Source organism: Oncorhynchus kisutch, unplaced genomic scaffold, assembly GCF_002021735.2.
Source record: "Oncorhynchus kisutch isolate 150728-3 unplaced genomic scaffold, Okis_V2 scaffold1822, whole genome shotgun sequence".
Lineage (NCBI taxonomy): Eukaryota > Metazoa > Chordata > Actinopteri > Salmoniformes > Salmonidae > Oncorhynchus > Oncorhynchus kisutch.
In genome coordinates this window covers 15,600-32,996 of record NW_022263767.1, presented here as the reverse complement: position 1 = coordinate 32,996, position 17,397 = coordinate 15,600, and the positions used below count along the sequence as shown (strand labels likewise).

Genomic DNA, 17,397 nt, shown 5'->3' with positions numbered 1-17,397 from the left:
CCACAGCTCTGGTGGACATTCCTGCAGTCAGCATGCCAATTGCACGCTCCCTCAAAACAAGTCAACCAGCGTTTTTCCTTGCTCCTATTTTTCTCAGTCTCTGTCTCTGAGACATCTGTGGCGTTGTGTGGTGTGACAAAACTGCACATTTTAGCGTGGCCTTTTATTGCCTCCAGCACGAGTTGCACCTTTGTAATGATCATGCTTTTTAACCCACAAGAGTCTACGCCCTGTCTGTGCCGAGGGGTTTGTATCGGCCTTACTGCTATTTGCCCATACAAACGCATTGAATAACAGATTCACTACATGGAACTGAAGTGTCTGTCCTAAATCTGAGAGATATAAGAAAGTTGACGAAATATATATTTATTTATATGTATATATATTTTCTGCATGTTTTTATCCCCTTCTTTTTGGCACTAAACAGTCTAAGCCCTGGGGGGGCCTATGTAACACTTCTGCGTTAAATAGGCGGATTGAGACTGCTAGGCTACCTGCCGCCCTACATTTGTAAATTATGTAGAATATTACAATTTAAATAATAATAATGCAATACTAATTCTTCACACTAACTAGGGTCAGTTAAAGAAAATGTTATGTTTACATTTTTTCCCCCAGCAATTGTCAATGATCAAGAATCCTGCCGAACAGAGAGTGTATGCTCCACCAAGAAGAAACCAAGGAAGCGTTCGCTCATTTCCAGGATGTTTTCAGCTATAGGCAAAGCCTTGTCCAGTCCCTTTACTTCCTGCTATAAAAAGAAGAGCACCTAATCTATATTTCAAAATAAATATTTGAAATTAACATAATTGCATTAATTCTTCATGTTGAGTGTTTTTCATTATATATTATTGGATGATATAAAGTGTAGTAGTAGTAGAAGTTGTATAGTTGACTATATACATACATTAAAAAATAATAAGAATAGTGTGCACTTCTAGGTATAGTTGAAGTCTGATGTTTACATACACCTTAGCCAAATACATTTAAACTCAGTTTTTCACAATTCCTGATATTTAATCCTAGTAAAAAAATCCTGTCTTAGGTCAGTTAGAATCATCACTTTATTTTAAGAATGTGAAATGTCAGAATAATACTAGAGATAATTATTTATTTCAGCTTTTATTTCTTTCATCACGTTCCCAGTGAGTCAGAAGTTTACATACACTCAATTAGTATTTGGTAGCATTGCCTTTAAATTGTTTAACTTGGGTCAAACGTTTCAGTTGGTCTTCCACAAGCTTCCCACAATAAGTTTACTGAATTTTGGCCCATTCCTCCTGACAGAGCTGGTGTAACTGAGTCAGGTTTGTAGACCTCCTTGCTCGCACACGCTTTTTCAGTTCTGCCCACACATTTTCTATAGGATTGAAGTCAGGGCTTTGTGATGGCCACTCCAATACCTTGACTTTGTTTTCCTTAAGTCATTTTTGCCACAACTTTGGAAGTATACTTGGGGTTATTGTCCATTTGGAATACCCACTTGCGACCAAGCCTTAACTTGACTGACTGATGTCTTGAGATGTTGCTTCAATATATCCACATCATTTTTGTGGATATCACATCAAATAAACCTATAAATAATCTTATCTAAGTCCTTTACAATTTTAGGGGGTAAGTCAAGTGACAACGAGACATAAACCAATCTGGATAACCCTTCAGCTTTGGATAATAATACTCGACCGTATAACGAAATATCTCTCATCAACCCGAGGTTCAATTAGTTAAAGTTCAATTCAGTCCTTTGTTTTTCATCCTTGCATATAACAATTTCAATATAAGTAACCTTATCTTTAATTGGGATACCAAATACTTCCTGTAAAACACAATCCTTGAATGGAAATAAGACTGACTTACTGATATTCATTTTCAAACCCGAAACTAAGGAAAAGTCTTCAATACAGGAAACTGCTTTAGAAACCTCATTCCTGTCTCTTAAAAATATTACGATTCGCCTAGCATTAATAGAAAAACAGAAATGGACATTTACTATCACAGTGACTAGATGAAGAATATTAAACTTGTATACGTTCACATGAATCAGGGTCTCACAAAAAGAAAAGTTCTTACTAGTTGCAAATAAAAACAGTCCTAGGCACCACGCAAGTGGGTGAACTAAATTCTATATATATATATATATATATATATATTTATACAATTGCAAATAACATTGTACCATAAATTGGTAAAAAGTTATAGCCATCAAGCTAACATTAAGTGTCAGTGCGAATTTCCCTGCCATAAAATAAATATATATATAACAAAAAGTTTGGCTCACACAAACAATGCTCTTTCCTCAAGAAATATAAAGTTTTATCAGATGCAAATAAAACTCAGTCCTGCACAACTCACTTGATAAATCCAGCCACAGACGATTCTGAGCTTCTTTGTCAAATGCTGTCAGATCCTCCTTGAACCTCAGGTTGTTCTTCTTTAAATAGTCATTTTTCTTTGCACTTTTCCATGTCATGTCCCTCACTGTCCTGGAGATGAATCTCATGATCACTGGTCGTGGTGGCTGGTTGTTTTCCCCATCTCTAAGCCTACCCAGGCGGTGCACTACATCCAGAGAACCTGCAACAACATTTCGCTCCTCCTATTGCCCTGCAAATGTTCTTCACCCTTGCTTTGATGTTCTTGCCAGATTTTTCTGCTATTCCATAAATTCGAAGATTCCATCTCCGACTATACCGGTCATTATCGTTTACCTTTTGACTCCATTTCAGTGAGTTTCTTCTCCTGCTTTGCAACCTGAATGTTCAATATTGCGTTCTGCTGCTTCAGAGTTTTTACTTCCTCAGCACTGAAATCAATCGATTTCTTCAGGTTAACGATACTGACCGTGTTGTTTTACACCAAATTCATGATGTTATCTGTACTCTCTGATTTTAGCCATGAGGATGCGGACGATGTTGTCCTGTAGCTGGCTCATTGATGGTTCACTTCTCAGCTTCTTTGGAAGTTGCTCCTTGGTTGGGGTATTCGGGTATGAATCGCATTCACCCCCCTTTTTTACACTGCAAGCATATGAGTGAGTTTCAACAATGCCTCTTTTCTCCTTGGAAGTTTCAACATCTATTATCTCAGCAACAGTTTGGTCATGTCCTGATTACATGCTACTAGCTATGAAGACGTTAGCAGGCTAACTTAACGGCACACGCTGAAACGTTTCGATAGCTAGCTTGTTCTTTGGAAATCGTCAAAAATATGTCAATGGTTTGAATAATTACAAAATTATTCATTGTATGGTTAGATATCATTTTTGTGAAAATAACAAATTGCAACTGCAGTCTAAAACTATAGACTTTGTGAGAAAACCCAAAAATTGTTCCTCAGCTAGAAATGTTCCACCCTCTCATGTCGCCATCTTGACCATGTCATTGATTTCATGGAGCTCTCCTGCACATCATTTACTTCACAAAATCCTGCAAATGTGAAAGCGCCAGAAAGAAACATTGCGAGATTGTAAATATGTGTGAAAGTCAGAGATTTGAAAGCAGACGCTTTCATCCAAAGCGATGTACAGTAATGCGTACATACATTTGACTTTTGAGTGGCCCGGGGAAATTAGACTTTTTCAAGCTTTTCTAAGCAATTTTTGTATCTCTTTCTTTGTAATACTGTATGTATTCAATCATTTCGAATTGATCACTTCCCACTGGGCACATACATCAATTCAATGTTTATTCCACGTTGGTTTAACGTAATTTAATTGAAATTACATGGATATTGTGTCACAGTGAATTTTGTAATCTGCAGTCAATTTAATTATGTTTTCATGTGCCATGATTCTGACATTTCACATATGGTCCTCATAGGATTAGGCTACATAATTACAGTGGTGCAGTAAATGTAATCTCAATTCAATACGATGTGCATATACTGTACATATAGCCATTATAGCTATTAAACCCATGTTCAGTGACTGTAATCTGTGACGCAAGTGGCCTAATATGTTTGTGACGTTCCATGGAAAACCACAGTGTTGTTTAAAACTAGATTCTGATTGGCTTGCAGGTCATTCTACAGTGTACATTATAAATGAAAACGTGTTTTTATATCAGTGTTACAGATTCACATTACTGAACGTGTCTCAACCCGTACCGCGCTTTTATCTGCCTAAAGGTATCTTCACGCACGACTGGATTGTCACGTTCTGACCTTTATTTCCTTTGTTTTATCATTATTTAGTATGGTCAGGGCGTGAGTTGGGTGGGCAGTCTATGTTTGTTTTTCTATGATTTGGGTATTTCTATGTTTCGGCCTAGTATGGTTCTCAATCAGAGGCAGGTGTCATTAGTTGTCTCTGATTGAGAATCATACTTAGGTAGCCTGGGTGACACTCTGTGTTTGTTCCTGTCTCTGTGTTTTGCACCAGATAGGGCTGTTTTGAGTTTTCACAGTTCTTGTTAGTTTGTTCATGTGAAGGGATTTATTAAAACATGAATCAAAACAACCACGCTGCGCTTTGGTCCGCCTCTCGTTCAGATGAAGAAATCCATTACATGGATAGGCCTTTTGGATACGCTTGTCCAAGGTAAGGATATGCGTCAAGCTATAGCCTACTTTTAATGTTTTAGTTCCAAACTCAAATTACTCCAGTCAAGTGATTAATCATAAAAGTGAGTTGTTTTGACTGAGCAGTCCAATGACCAATGCTGTTTTTGGACTGAGACCCTCGGCAATATACTATGATGAGCCAATAACATGCATAGATTGTGCATTAGGCAGTGCACAAGTTAGTGTCTAGGTCAGAATATAAAGTTGCTACTTCCGTCAACTCAAGTTACTCAAGTCAAGTGATTAATCGTAAGAGTTAGTTGTTTTGACTGTCAAAACAAATAACTTTGATGGAATATTCCAAATGACAATGACAATTATTCATCACAAATTCACAATATTACTTGTATTTCAATGATTCATCCAGGCCCAAGACATAAAGTCTCCTGAAAGCTGTGTAGTAATCATTCCATTGCTGACCCATAGGATGGTAATCACATACATGATTGGCTTCATCTAGAATCATGGATACCTTTCATGTGAGTACTCACACACAATATTTTTTTTACATACCTCAGAAGGAAGATACCTCAATATCTGGAAGCACTGTCTCGTGTACAATTGCTAATGCTATCTCTGAAATGTCTAACAAAATGTTGACTTGATCGTTTCAAGACCTTCTCATCACAAGTTGGAACTAGTGGTCAACATTGGGACAATGCAACCATAAATGACATGGACCAATATTTTCATGGAGGTAAGCACTATTTCTGATGGGTTTAAAGATTGTATTACATTATCTTACCATAGATATTTTTCCTCTAATTTGGCTCCCGTTCCTCCAACAGTGAGCAAGACCTGCCAGCAGAGCTCACTGGAGCAGGGAGACATGCCGTCATCCTTTTGGCGCCTGACAAAGTATACTTTTTTCCTTCTAAATAACACTATTGTAACATCTTCTGCACAAAGTTACATTCCTAATTAGATTGGTGTTAAGTGAGAAAGAATCCTAAAGATGGTCCAATGGGCATGGTCTGAAGCCTCTCGTCATCTCAGTGTGTTGAACCACCTGATTTCTTGCAGGCTTGAGATTCAGATCCTGCTGAACGATGTTAAGCATTCGATTAACCACATGCAGGGGACGCTGAACACCATGCAGGGGCAGTGTATTGAGTTGCAGACTGCCATGTCTAAGGTAGTGTCAGATGAGTCTCAGATACAGAAGAATACGTCTATGATGGTATGGTGATGATGATTGAGATGGTGATTATAATAATGATAACTAGCGGTACCCCACCCTAAGGGCAGTAAATCATTGGATCTGATTAATTAAATTCAATGCAATTCAATCTTTGAGGACTGCAACCATAGAAATACAATTAGTTTACACTAACAATAAGCTATTGTCAACTTGCCGTCAATGCTTATCTTGCTCATTGCTCACTGTCAATTGCTGACTGTTACCCTATGAGTGCAACTATTATTGATTTCTCACAGAAATTATTTGGTTGCAAATGTACCTGGGGCCATGTAAATAATTGTTAGGCTACTCATTTTGAATCCACCGGTGGCAACTTGTGTGACCATAAAAGTCTGTGCGACTTGGCACAGTAAAATAATTTGGTTACTGACCTGCCCTACATCATAGAAGGCACTTCAAGTCGAACTAGGACATTTTGACATTTCTGACTCACTAACTCGTCATGGAAAGTTTCCCACTTGTGAAGTATTAGAATCAACCAGTAGGAAGCTCTACGCTAATAACTTACATTCATTTTAACTCTGAGGTTCCAAGTTTCCGATGGCATGTGAATGCGTCAATAATTGCTATGGTTATTTTGAATGTTCAGTCAGTGAGCATTATGTGTAATTATCCTACATACTTACATCAAATACTTTATGATAGCATCATCTCCTGTAGTAACAGTGCCATTCCAAACACAATAAATGTAAAAATGAACAAAGATACAAAATATTGCTAAAGTGAAGAAAATCGGCTCAAAATTGTAGGAGGAAATGCCCCTGCAGCAGGGAGGCTTACGGTATTATAATATATTGTAGATAACATTAATATAATTTGTGTATTTACAGTATCAGTACACATACAAATGAAAGTATATGCTAGGGAATTATCTACACTGAGTGAACAAAACATTAAGAACACCTTCCTATTGATGTCCCACCCTTGGTGGTGGACCATTGTTGATACTCAGGGAAAACTATTGAGCTGAAAAACCCAACAGCTTCTGGCACCTACTACCATACTCTGTTCAAAGGGACTTAAATGTTTGGTCTTGCCCATTCACCCTCTGAATGACACACATACACAATCCATGTCTCAATTGTCTAAAAGTCCATCTTTAACCTGTCTCCTCCCCTTCATCTACACTGAGAAGAAGATTTAACAATTAACATCAATAAGGGATTATAGCTTTCACCTGATTAGTCTGTGTCACAGAAAGAGAAGGTGTTCTTAATGTTTAATACACAGTGTACTATGTGTCAATGATGCTATAGATTCCAAGTGGCTGATTTTTTTTATATAGGGAATGACTATATGCTCTATTTTATACCTGCAGTTCATCACAGCAGCTGATGTTGCTGTACAGAGGAAGGAGATCCTCCGAGCATCAGGCCTCATCCCTGAACAAAAGGAGTTGATCCTCCTCATGGCCAGTGTCACTGCGCAGAGGAAGGGAATCTTCCCAATGTCCAGCGTACCTGCACACAGGGAGGGGATCCTCCTCACAGCCAGTGTCCCTGTGAAGAATGGAAACAATCATCCACAACCACCTCCCATCATCCCCATGGTGGCACCACTGTGGAAAGGGGATGGTGGTCCGATAGTCCAGGATTATAAGGAAAAATTGGCCCTCTTTCTGGGACTCACCCACAAACAGGACCAAGCCTGACCTGCTGAGGAGTGACGGACTCCATCCTAGCTGGAGGGGTGCTCTCATCTTATCTACCAACATAGACAGGGCTCTAACTCCTCTAGCTCCACAATGAAATAGGGTGCAGGCCAGGCAGCAGGCTGTTAGCCAGCCTGCCAGCATAGTGGAGTCTGCCACTAGCACAGTCAGTGTAGTCAGCTCAGCTATCACCATTGAGACCGTGTCTGTGCCTCGACCTAGGTTGGGCAAAACTAAACATGGCGGTGTTCGCCTTAGCAATCTCACTAGGATAAAGACCACCTCCATTCCTGTCATTATTGAAAGAGATCATGATACCTCACATCTCAAAATAGGGCTACTTAATGTTAGATCCCTTACTTCAAAGGCAATTATAGTCAATGAACTAATTACTGATCATAATCTTGATGTGATTGGCCTGACTGAAACATGGCTTAAGCCTGATGAATTTACTGTGTTAAATGAGGCCTCACCTCCTGGCTACACTAGTGACCATATCCCCCGTGTATCCCGCAAAGGCAACGGTGTTGCTAACATTTACGATAGCAAATTTCAATTTACAAAAAAAAAAAGACATTTTCGTCTTTTGAGCTTCTAGTCATGAAATCTATGCAGCCTACTCAATCACTTTTTATAGCTACTGTTTACAGGCCTCCTGGGCCATATACAGCGTTCCTCAATTAGTTCCCTGAATTCCTATCGGGCCTTGTAGTTATAGCAGATAATATTCTAATCTTTGACTTTAATATTCAAATGGAAAAGTCCACAGACCCACTCCAAAAAGCTTTCGGAGCCATCATCGACTCAGTGGGTTTTGTCCAACATGTCTCTGGACCCACTCACTGTCACAGTCATACGCTGGACCTAGTTTTGTCCCATGGAATAAATGTTGTGGATCTTAATGTTTTTCCTCATAATCCTGGACTATCGGACCACCATTTTATTACGTTTGCAATTGCAACAAATAATCTTCTCAGACCCCAACCAAGGAACATCAAAAGTCGTGCTATAAATTCACAGACAACACAAAGATTCCTTGATGTCCTTCCAGATTCCCTCTGTCTACCCAAGGACGCCAGAGGAAATAAATCAGATAACCACCTAACTGAGGAACTCAATTTAACCTTGCGCAATACCCTAGATGCAGTTGCACCTCTAAAAACTAAAAACATTTCTCATAAGAAACTAGCTCCCTGGTACACAGAAAATACCCGAGCTCTAAAGCAAGCTTCCAGAAAATTGGAACGGAAATGGCGCCACACCAAACTGGAAGTCTTCCAACTAGCTTGGAAGGACGGTACCGTGCAGTACCGAAGAGCCCTTACTGCTGCTCGATCATCCTATTTTTCTAACTTGATTGAGGAAAATAAGAACAATCCGAAATTCCTTAGAAAGCAAATTACGGACTCCTCTTTAAATCTGCGTATTCCTTCAAAGCTCAGTTGTCCTGAGTCTGCACAACTCTCCCAGGACCTAGGATCAAGAGAGACGCTCAAGTGTTTAAGTAATATATCTCTTGACACAATGATGAAAATAATCATGGCCTATAAACCTTCAAGCTGCATACTGGACCCTATTCCAACTAAACTACTGAAAGAGCTGCTTCCTGTGCTTGGCCCTCCTATGTTGAACATAATAAACGGCTCTCTGTCAACCGGATGTGTACCAAACTCACTAAAAGTGGCAGTAATAAAGCCTCTCTTGAAAAAGCCAAACCTTGACCCAGAAAATATAAAACTATCAGCCTATATCGAATCTTCCATTCCTCTCAATTTTTGGGGAAAAGGCTGTTGCGCAGCAACTTACTGCCTTCCTGAAGACAAACAATGTATACAAAATGCTTCAGTCTGGTTTTAGACCCCATCATAGCACTGAGATGGCACTTGTGAAGGTGGTAAATTACATTTTAATGGCATCGGACCGAGGCTCTGCATCTGTCCTCGTGCTCCTAGACCTTAGTGCTGCTTTTGATACCATCGATCACCACATTCTTTTGGAGAGATTGGAAACCCAAATTGGTCTACACGGACAAGTTCTGGCCTGGTTTAGATCTTATCTGTCAGAAAGATATCAATTTGTCTCTGTGAATGGTTTGTCCTCTGACAAATCAACTGTAAATTTCGGTGTTCCTCAAGGTTCCGTTTTAGGACCACTATTGTTTTCACTATATATTTGACCTCTTGGGGATGTTATTCGAAAACATAATGTTAACTTTCACTGCTATGCGGATGACACAAAGCTGTACATTTCAATGAAACATGTTGAAGCCCCAAAATTGCCCTTGCTAGAAGCATGTGTTTCAGACATAAGGAAGTGGATGGCTGCAAACTTTCTACTTTTAAACTCGGACAAAACAGAGATGCTTGTTCTAGGTCCCAAGAAACAAAGAGATCTTCTGTTGAATCTGACAATTAATCTTAATGGTTGTACAGTCGTCTCAAATAAAACTGTGAAGGACCTCGGCATTACTCTGGACCCTGATCTCTCTTTTGAGGAACATATCAAGACCATTTCAAGGACAGCTTTTTTCCATCTACGTAACATTGCAAAAATCAGAAACCTTCTGTCCAAAAATGATGCAGAAAAATTCATCCATGCTTTTGTCACTTCTAGGTTAGACTACTGCAATGCTCTATTTTCTGGCTACCCGGATAAAGCACTAAATAAGCTTCAGTTAGTGCTAAATACGGCTGCTAGAATCCTGACTAGATCATATTACTCCAGTGCTAGCCTCTCTACACTGGCTTCCTGTCAAAGCAAGGGCTGATTTCAAGGTTTTACTGCTAACCTACAAAGCATTACATGGGCTTGCTCCTACCGATCTCTCTGATTTGGTCCTGCCGTACATACCTACACGTACGCTACGGTCACAAGACGCAGGCCTCCTAATTGTCCCTAGAATTTCTAAGCAAACAGCTGGAGGCAGGGCTTTCTCCTATAGAGCTCCATTTTTATGGAACGGTCTGCCTACCCATGTCAGAGACGCAAACTCGGTCTCAACCTTTAAGTCTTTACTGAAGACTCATCTCTTCAGTGGGTCATATGATTGAGTGTAGTCTGGCCCAGGAGTGGGAAGGTGAACGGAAAGGCTCTGGAGCAACGAACCGCCCTTGCTGTCTCTGCCTGGCTGGTTCCCCTCTTTCCACTGGGATTCTCTGCCTCTAACCCTATTACAGGGGCTGAGTCACTGGCTTGCTGGGGCTCTCTCATGCCGTCCCTGGAGGGGGTGCGTCACCTGAGTGGGTTGATTCACTGTTGTGGTCATCCTGTCTGGGTTGGCGCCCCCCCCCTTGGGTTGTGCCGTGGCGGAGATCTTTGTGGGCTATACTCAACCTTGTCTCAGGATGGTAAGTTGGTGGTTGAAGATATCCCTCTAGTGGTGTGGGGTCTGTGCTTTGGCAAAGTGGGTGGGGTTATATCCTTCCTGTTTGGCCCTGTCCGGGGGTGTCCTCGGATGGGGCCACAGTGTCTCCTGACCCCTCCTGTCTCAGCCTCCAGTATTTATGCTGCAGTAGTTTATGTGTCGGGGGGCTGGGGTCAGTTTTTTTATATCTGGAGTACTTCTCCTGTCCTATTCGGTGTCCTGTGTGAATCTAAGTGTGCGTTCTCTAATTCTCTCCTTCTCTCTTTCTTTCTCTCTCTCGGAGGACCTGAGCCCTAGGACCATGCCCCAGGACTACCTGACATGATGACTCCTTGCTGTCCCCAGTCCACCTGGCCATGCTGCTGCTCCAGTTTCAACTTCCACCTGACTGTGCTGCTGCTCCAGTTTCAACTGTTCTGCCTTATTATTATTCGACCATGCTGGTCATTTATGAACATTTGAACATCTTGGCCATGTTCTGTTATAATCTCCACCCGGCACAGCCAGAAGAGGACTGGCCACCCCACATAGCCTGGTTTCTTCCTAGGTATTGGCCTTTCTAGGGAGTTTTTCCTAGCCACCGTGCTTCTACACCTGCATTGCTTGCTGTTTGGGGTTTTAGGCTGGGTTTCTGTACAGCACTTTGAGATATCAGCTGATGTACGAAGGGCTATATAAATAAATTTGATTTGATAACTGTGACGTGGTAAGGTTGGACCCAGGTGCAGAGAAGAGACCAGAAGTTGAAGCAGTGGTTCCAACCAGTGTCTCCACCCCTCAAGGGCCCACTTAACTGCCAAGAGCTCCCGGTTACCTATATTGTAGTTGCATTCCGCTGGCGAGAACCGTTTAGAGAGAAAGGAGCATGGGTGCAGTTCCTTGTCCTCCTCTTTCCACTGTGAAAGTACCGCTCCGGTGTCCGAGGCGTCCACCTCTACCACAAAGGGACGAGTAGGATCAGGATGAATGAGGATGGGTCCGGAGGTGAAACGTCCCTTGAGCTCTATGAATGCCCTGTCAGTCTCGGGATTCCTGCAAAAACCTGCTTGAGTGAGGTGGGACAGGGCCGTATGTGTTCCGGGAAGGGTTTTTGGAGAAGATCAGGATGTCGTCGAGGTAAACAAAGACGAACCGATCCAACAAATCCCTAAGAGTGTCATTGATCAATGCTTGAAAGGCATAAGTTATTTTCAACCATTAACTGGGGCCTTGTTGAGGCCTTATCTGAGTTAGTAATTGCTGACTGACAATAAAGTATTATTTTGATGTATGGAAAATATATGGTATGCAATTCCTATGTAGAGAAGGTTCTCTCTGGTAGTTGTTCAATATGACTTCAACTTTTACAGGGTACTCTTGTAAAATAAATGTTTAATCTCAGTGTGACTCTTAAACCCTGTTTAAATAAAAGTTTAATAAAAAAAAACATCAACACAAACACAGGATATGGGCTACACATGGTATCACATCCTGACATACTTGGCCCTACTGCACCTGCATTCCAGCATCTGGAATTGACTCAACATGTTTGAGGTGGGGGATCAATACATGTGCTGGAAGAGGTGTCTGCCAAATGTATGATTCTGATATGTACAGGTAAGTTCATTGTGTGTGGGGGGCATCCATGTTTGTGTCCGTACTCTGAAGTGCGTTTGAATATGAATGAGCAGCAGTGTTGTGATACTTAATGATCATTTTTCACTGTCTTCAACCCTCAAGAACCAGGGTTAGTCTGGGTCACCCTTTTACTGGGCAAACACAACTTGTATATCATCATAGACAGGGCCGAAACGTTAATCTTTTAACCTTGCTTGAATAAAACAATGCTTTTTTTTATAGTGAGCAGGAGTTGGGCTTTTTCCTTTTCTATGATGATTCAAATTTTTGGTTGCACCTCAACTCAACGTTGGTTGAGTGCCCTCTGTTTTTTTTGTTGTCAAATAATACCTTTGTTTTTAAATGTACAAGTTAATTATTAAAAGCATTAAATTGGGATGTTTTCCACTTATTTACACAACCTACTCCACACTTGCAAAGTGACAGTTTATAGACATTTTCTGAAATGAAGTAGTAAACAGAAGAAAAGCAGAATTGAGTCCAATTATAATTTAATAATTTAATGGTCTATGGTTCAATCCCATTTCTGAAGGTCTGATGAATAATTAATATTGTTCCTCCTCTTCCTTGTGGCAGGCGCAGCAGCACACTGCCCTCCAAAGCCTGCAAAATAATCGCCGGACTGCCCCTTTCCTAGCTCTGCATGGAACATCCAGTGTCACGTCCTTGGTGACGTGTGGGGTGACCACAGCAACATCCTCTGAAAAGGGAAAAAAGGGGAACAGATTGAAAACAAATGCAATCCATAGCTTCTAAACACTGACCAGTTGAAAGGTTCTACTAAGATGTCATGACAAACGGCACCTGTCAGAGTGCTCTCTAAGTGTTTACTCACCTGCTTGGATGTCAGCTGGCAGAGTGGCGGAGACGGCCATTGTGAGAGTCCTTTCTTCAGGTGTGACGTCCACAACCTCCAAGAGGGAAGAGATGGGCTCTGCCTCTGTATTAGGGGTTATGTCCACAACATTCAGGTGGGAAGAAGCCGGGTCTGCCTCTGTATTAGAGGCGATGTCCACAACATTCAGGTGCGAAGAAGCCGGATCTGCCTCTGTCTTACGGGTGATGTCCACAACCTCCAGGTGGGAAGATGCCGGGTCTGCCTCTGTTTTACAGGTGATGTCCACAACCTCCAGGTGGGAAGAAGCCTGATCTGCCTCTGTGTTAGTGGTGATGTCCTCAACCTCCAGGTGGGAAGATGCTGGGTCTGCCTCTGTGTTAGTGGTGATGTCCTCAACCTCCAGGTGGGAAGATGCCGGGTCTGCCTCTGTGTTAGGGGTGATGTCCTCAACCTCCAGGTGGGAATATGCTGGGTCTGCCTCTGTGTTAGTGGTGATGTCCTCAACCTCCAGGTGGGAAGATGCCGGGTCTGCCTCTGTCTTACGGGTGATGTCCACAACCTCCAGGTGGAAAGAAGCCTGATATGCCTCTGTGTTAGGGGTGATGTCTACAACCTCGAGGTGGGAAGAAGCCGGGTCTGTGTTATGGGTGACAACAACAATCCTGATGAGCTCTACTACTACAAGGAACCAAGATGTCATCAGAACAGGCATCTGTCAGAGTGCTCTCTATCAGTGCTACTCACCTGCTTGGATGTCAGCTGGTAGTGTAGTGGAAGCGGCCACCGCGAGGACAGTGGGGACTGGTAGGGGGGCTGCAGGAGGCTGGAAGCAGCTCTGCACCTCGTCCGCCACAAAGGCACAAACAGAGCTCGTATAAAAAGGGCTCTGCAGGTCATCGGTGGAGAAGGACTGACTGATTCTCCCGAGGATCGACCACACAGAGTCAAACGCAGCAGCCCGGGAGAAAGGGATGTGAGGGGAAGGGTCCTTTAACATGCAGGAGAGCTTCTCCACTACGGCCGCCACCATGCCCACGGCCATCCCACCTATTAGGATTGGGTGCTCTGAATGGCCTTCCTCTGGCTGAAGCCACAGGGCCAGGAGGAGCCTGGGCACCACCTCCACCACCACCTGAGATGGGCTGAGCAGGTTGCTACTGGGCTCTTTGGACTGCTCCCCCAGAATGCTCCTCACAGCTCTCTCCACGATGCTGTGGACCTTCGGATCGCTGAAATCAACGATAAGGAGAAAACAAAGGTAAACGATGTGCAATGTACTCACTTAGAACACTGTCTTAGTCTGTTTCTGCGTAGTTCCAGATGTGTAGATAAATGGATCAAGTCATATGCAGGGCAGTACATGGAACTCACATGTCAGCTGGGGAGGTGGGGTGCATGGAGCGGCGGAGCTTGCAGAAAGCCTCGTGCTCTATGTTCATCATTTTTAGGCAAGTGTTTACTTCCCAGGCCTGCAGTATGAAACAGGAAGTCCCATTGGTGTAATTTCACAACAGATCTATTATGCTGTGCTAACTCGTTGTTGAAAGGCTAGTAAAGAGCTCACTAACTTGTAGTTTGTCTCTAACTCTCATTCTCTTACCAGCCGAGCGAGGTCGCTTCCTTCCTCCAGGGTTTCCTTCCACACCCTTCAAATAAAACACACAGCAATTCAACTTTCCTGGCTTCTGATTTTTCTGTTGTTTATTTTACCCACATCTCCTGGAGTGCTGCTGGTGGCAGGGAATGGCAGTGAATGTGAGTGCTGACGTTGTACTCACCTCTCCCTAAGAGATTTTTTGCCCTGAGACACCAGCCAGTTGCTCATGTGCTCCGTGGTGACATGGGGAGGGACCTGGCCTTGACTCTGGAGCAGCAGATAGTGGACCATGAGCTTCTTCTGCAAGATGAGGTAAGGTGTGAGACCGTGCCACGAAATACCATATCATGTGCTTTCAGAAGGGCCTCTCGCAACATTTCACAACTGCTCATGCCTCACAATTTGCAAGTGATTATTAAGAACTCTTATGACCACCTTCTCTAAACTGTCTTGAAATACAACTCTTTTTCTGTTGTTTATGTTTTTGTGGGATGAATCTTACCTGTTTATTGTAATATGTTTCCTCCCAGCAGGCCTGCAGAGTCTGGAAATAAAGGCTGCTTCTACAGAAATCCTTTGAAGATAATGAAAATAATGATGCTTTGTTATGCACATTATGCACAGGCATTTACGGTATGCTAAAATTAATTTCTCCTAAGATTACCTTTGTGGGACCATAAGTGAACTCCGGAATGCACCAAACCCTATCCATGGTAAGATGGGGAAGAAATGCAGCGCTATAGATATACGAGATGCTCTAGAGATAACAGGAATGACTTAAAGTCGCGAATGATCAATGGCTGGAGTCCTCCAATATGCTGCACTTAGAATTGAGTTGTAGGGATGTTTGGCGCAAAATAGAATGTTTACATTCTATTGCCATGGAGAAATGGAATGTGTAGAACCTGTATAATTGGGTATGCTTCTATGTCTTTATTTCGTGAAACATTAAACTCTTTATTTTGTCATAATGTGTATATGAGGATGTAGGAGCCCGTCCAGATTCATGACCCGATTATCCAGGTGCATGTTGCTTAGACCAACTAATCCAACCTTGGTTTCCAAGTTAAATACATTGTTTATATATGCCTATACAATATCTTTATATTATCCACATTGTAACAAAGTGTTTGTACACTTTAGCTATGCAGCTGTAATTAAATTTTTAAAAAATAGACTGAATTATTAGTATTATTATCAAATTATTAACATCCCCTCTTGACCTGGCCGATTTGAATTGGTCCCTGTGTGCAATTTGGTGCATAATATAGGGGAACAACATCACACTGCTACACCTATACAAATCTATCGACCACATCCATTTAAAGCAATGATTGTCAATTGAAAATGTGGTTGTTGTGTTATCCTGTTGTGCGGCACGAGTGTCAGTCCCCTTAAGCACATTATTCCAATATTTTTCCATGCTCTGAATTGACAGAATGGACACTTTTGAAAAGATATTCGGTTAAAAATAAGAGTATGAATGACAATAAACGTATGACTTGGATTGTATGAATAATAGTGTAGTAAACAATATCGCTCAGCGTAGGAACTTTTGGTGTTTGGGAAGTATCCGTTTTTAGTCTCCATGACACGTATCACTTCGTTGTCTTGTTGGTAATAGTAAAAATGCATGACAGTCCGCATTGTAATGGTCTAACAGGTGTTTTTCCTTTTGTTTCTCACAATAAACAGACATTTGAGAACGGAATTGCTTACTGTTGTACCTATGATGCACAGACACACAAAAGCTGTACAGTGTAGTTTGAATAATCAGTTTCAATTATTTGCAGATGTATTCCCTATCATTTACAAATCGAAAGATGTAACATTTGAAATGAATGTGGCAGAACAGTTCAGCATAGAGTTCTTGTGGGACTCTTCTCCTTCAGTCTTTTTGCCTCCTAGGCCTCGTTTCTCATTACATGGGATTTCCCCAGTGCCAACTTCACATGAGATGGCCGCTGTCTACTGTCATGTGGTGCTGAATGACAGATGTCGCTATGCTTATATTGCTGCTGTCCATGGACCTGAAATGTACAATCTTGCCTATTTGCATATGTACGACCGTCCAAACTTGACCCCACACACATACACACACATTAATGCTAATCTCTCACACACTTTCGAACATTGCACATCCTGCAACAACACACTGAAAGATCATTTTATTCCACGTGTGTTTGTGTTTGAATAAAGACCCGAAGAATGAAATCAATGTGTGGATGTTGATTGGACAATGTATATGTGCTTTGCAGAAGCCTTTTTTTTTTATTCCCTGTAGCGTGTATTTTACTGGAGCATGATCAGATTGCTTTGTTTAAACCAGAATGAAGATTTGGTCTGAGAAACTATGCCGATTATAGCACGATAGCTTTATTTTTATTTTTAATAAGGCAATGTATATATGACCCCCTTTCAAAGAGTCACTCATTTATCACTTTCTTGCAGATATACAGTGCCTTCAGAAAGTGTTCATACCCCTTAACTTATTCCTCATTTTGTTTTCTTACAGCCTGAATTCCAAATGGATTAAATTATAGTTTTTTATCATCTCACCCAGCTACAG

At 41.7% G+C, this 17,397-nt stretch overlaps 1 protein-coding gene across 1 annotated transcript; it reads right to left on the bottom strand.

Moving 5' to 3' along the window:
- Positions 1 to 6,934: 6,934 nt before the first annotated feature.
- LOC116368084 (uncharacterized) lies at positions 6,935 to 17,268 on the bottom strand. Its single transcript, XM_031819072.1, has 8 exons — positions 15,331 to 17,268; positions 15,010 to 15,128; positions 14,832 to 14,877; positions 14,603 to 14,700; positions 13,976 to 14,460; positions 13,229 to 13,387; positions 7,074 to 7,260; positions 6,935 to 6,947 (listed from the first exon to the last, which is right to left on the bottom strand). The coding sequence occupies exons 1-8, from the start codon at positions 15,454 to 15,456 to the stop codon at positions 6,935 to 6,937; spliced, it is 1,233 nt and encodes a 410-aa protein (XP_031674932.1). The 5' UTR covers positions 15,457 to 17,268.
- Positions 17,269 to 17,397: the final 129 nt, after the last annotated feature.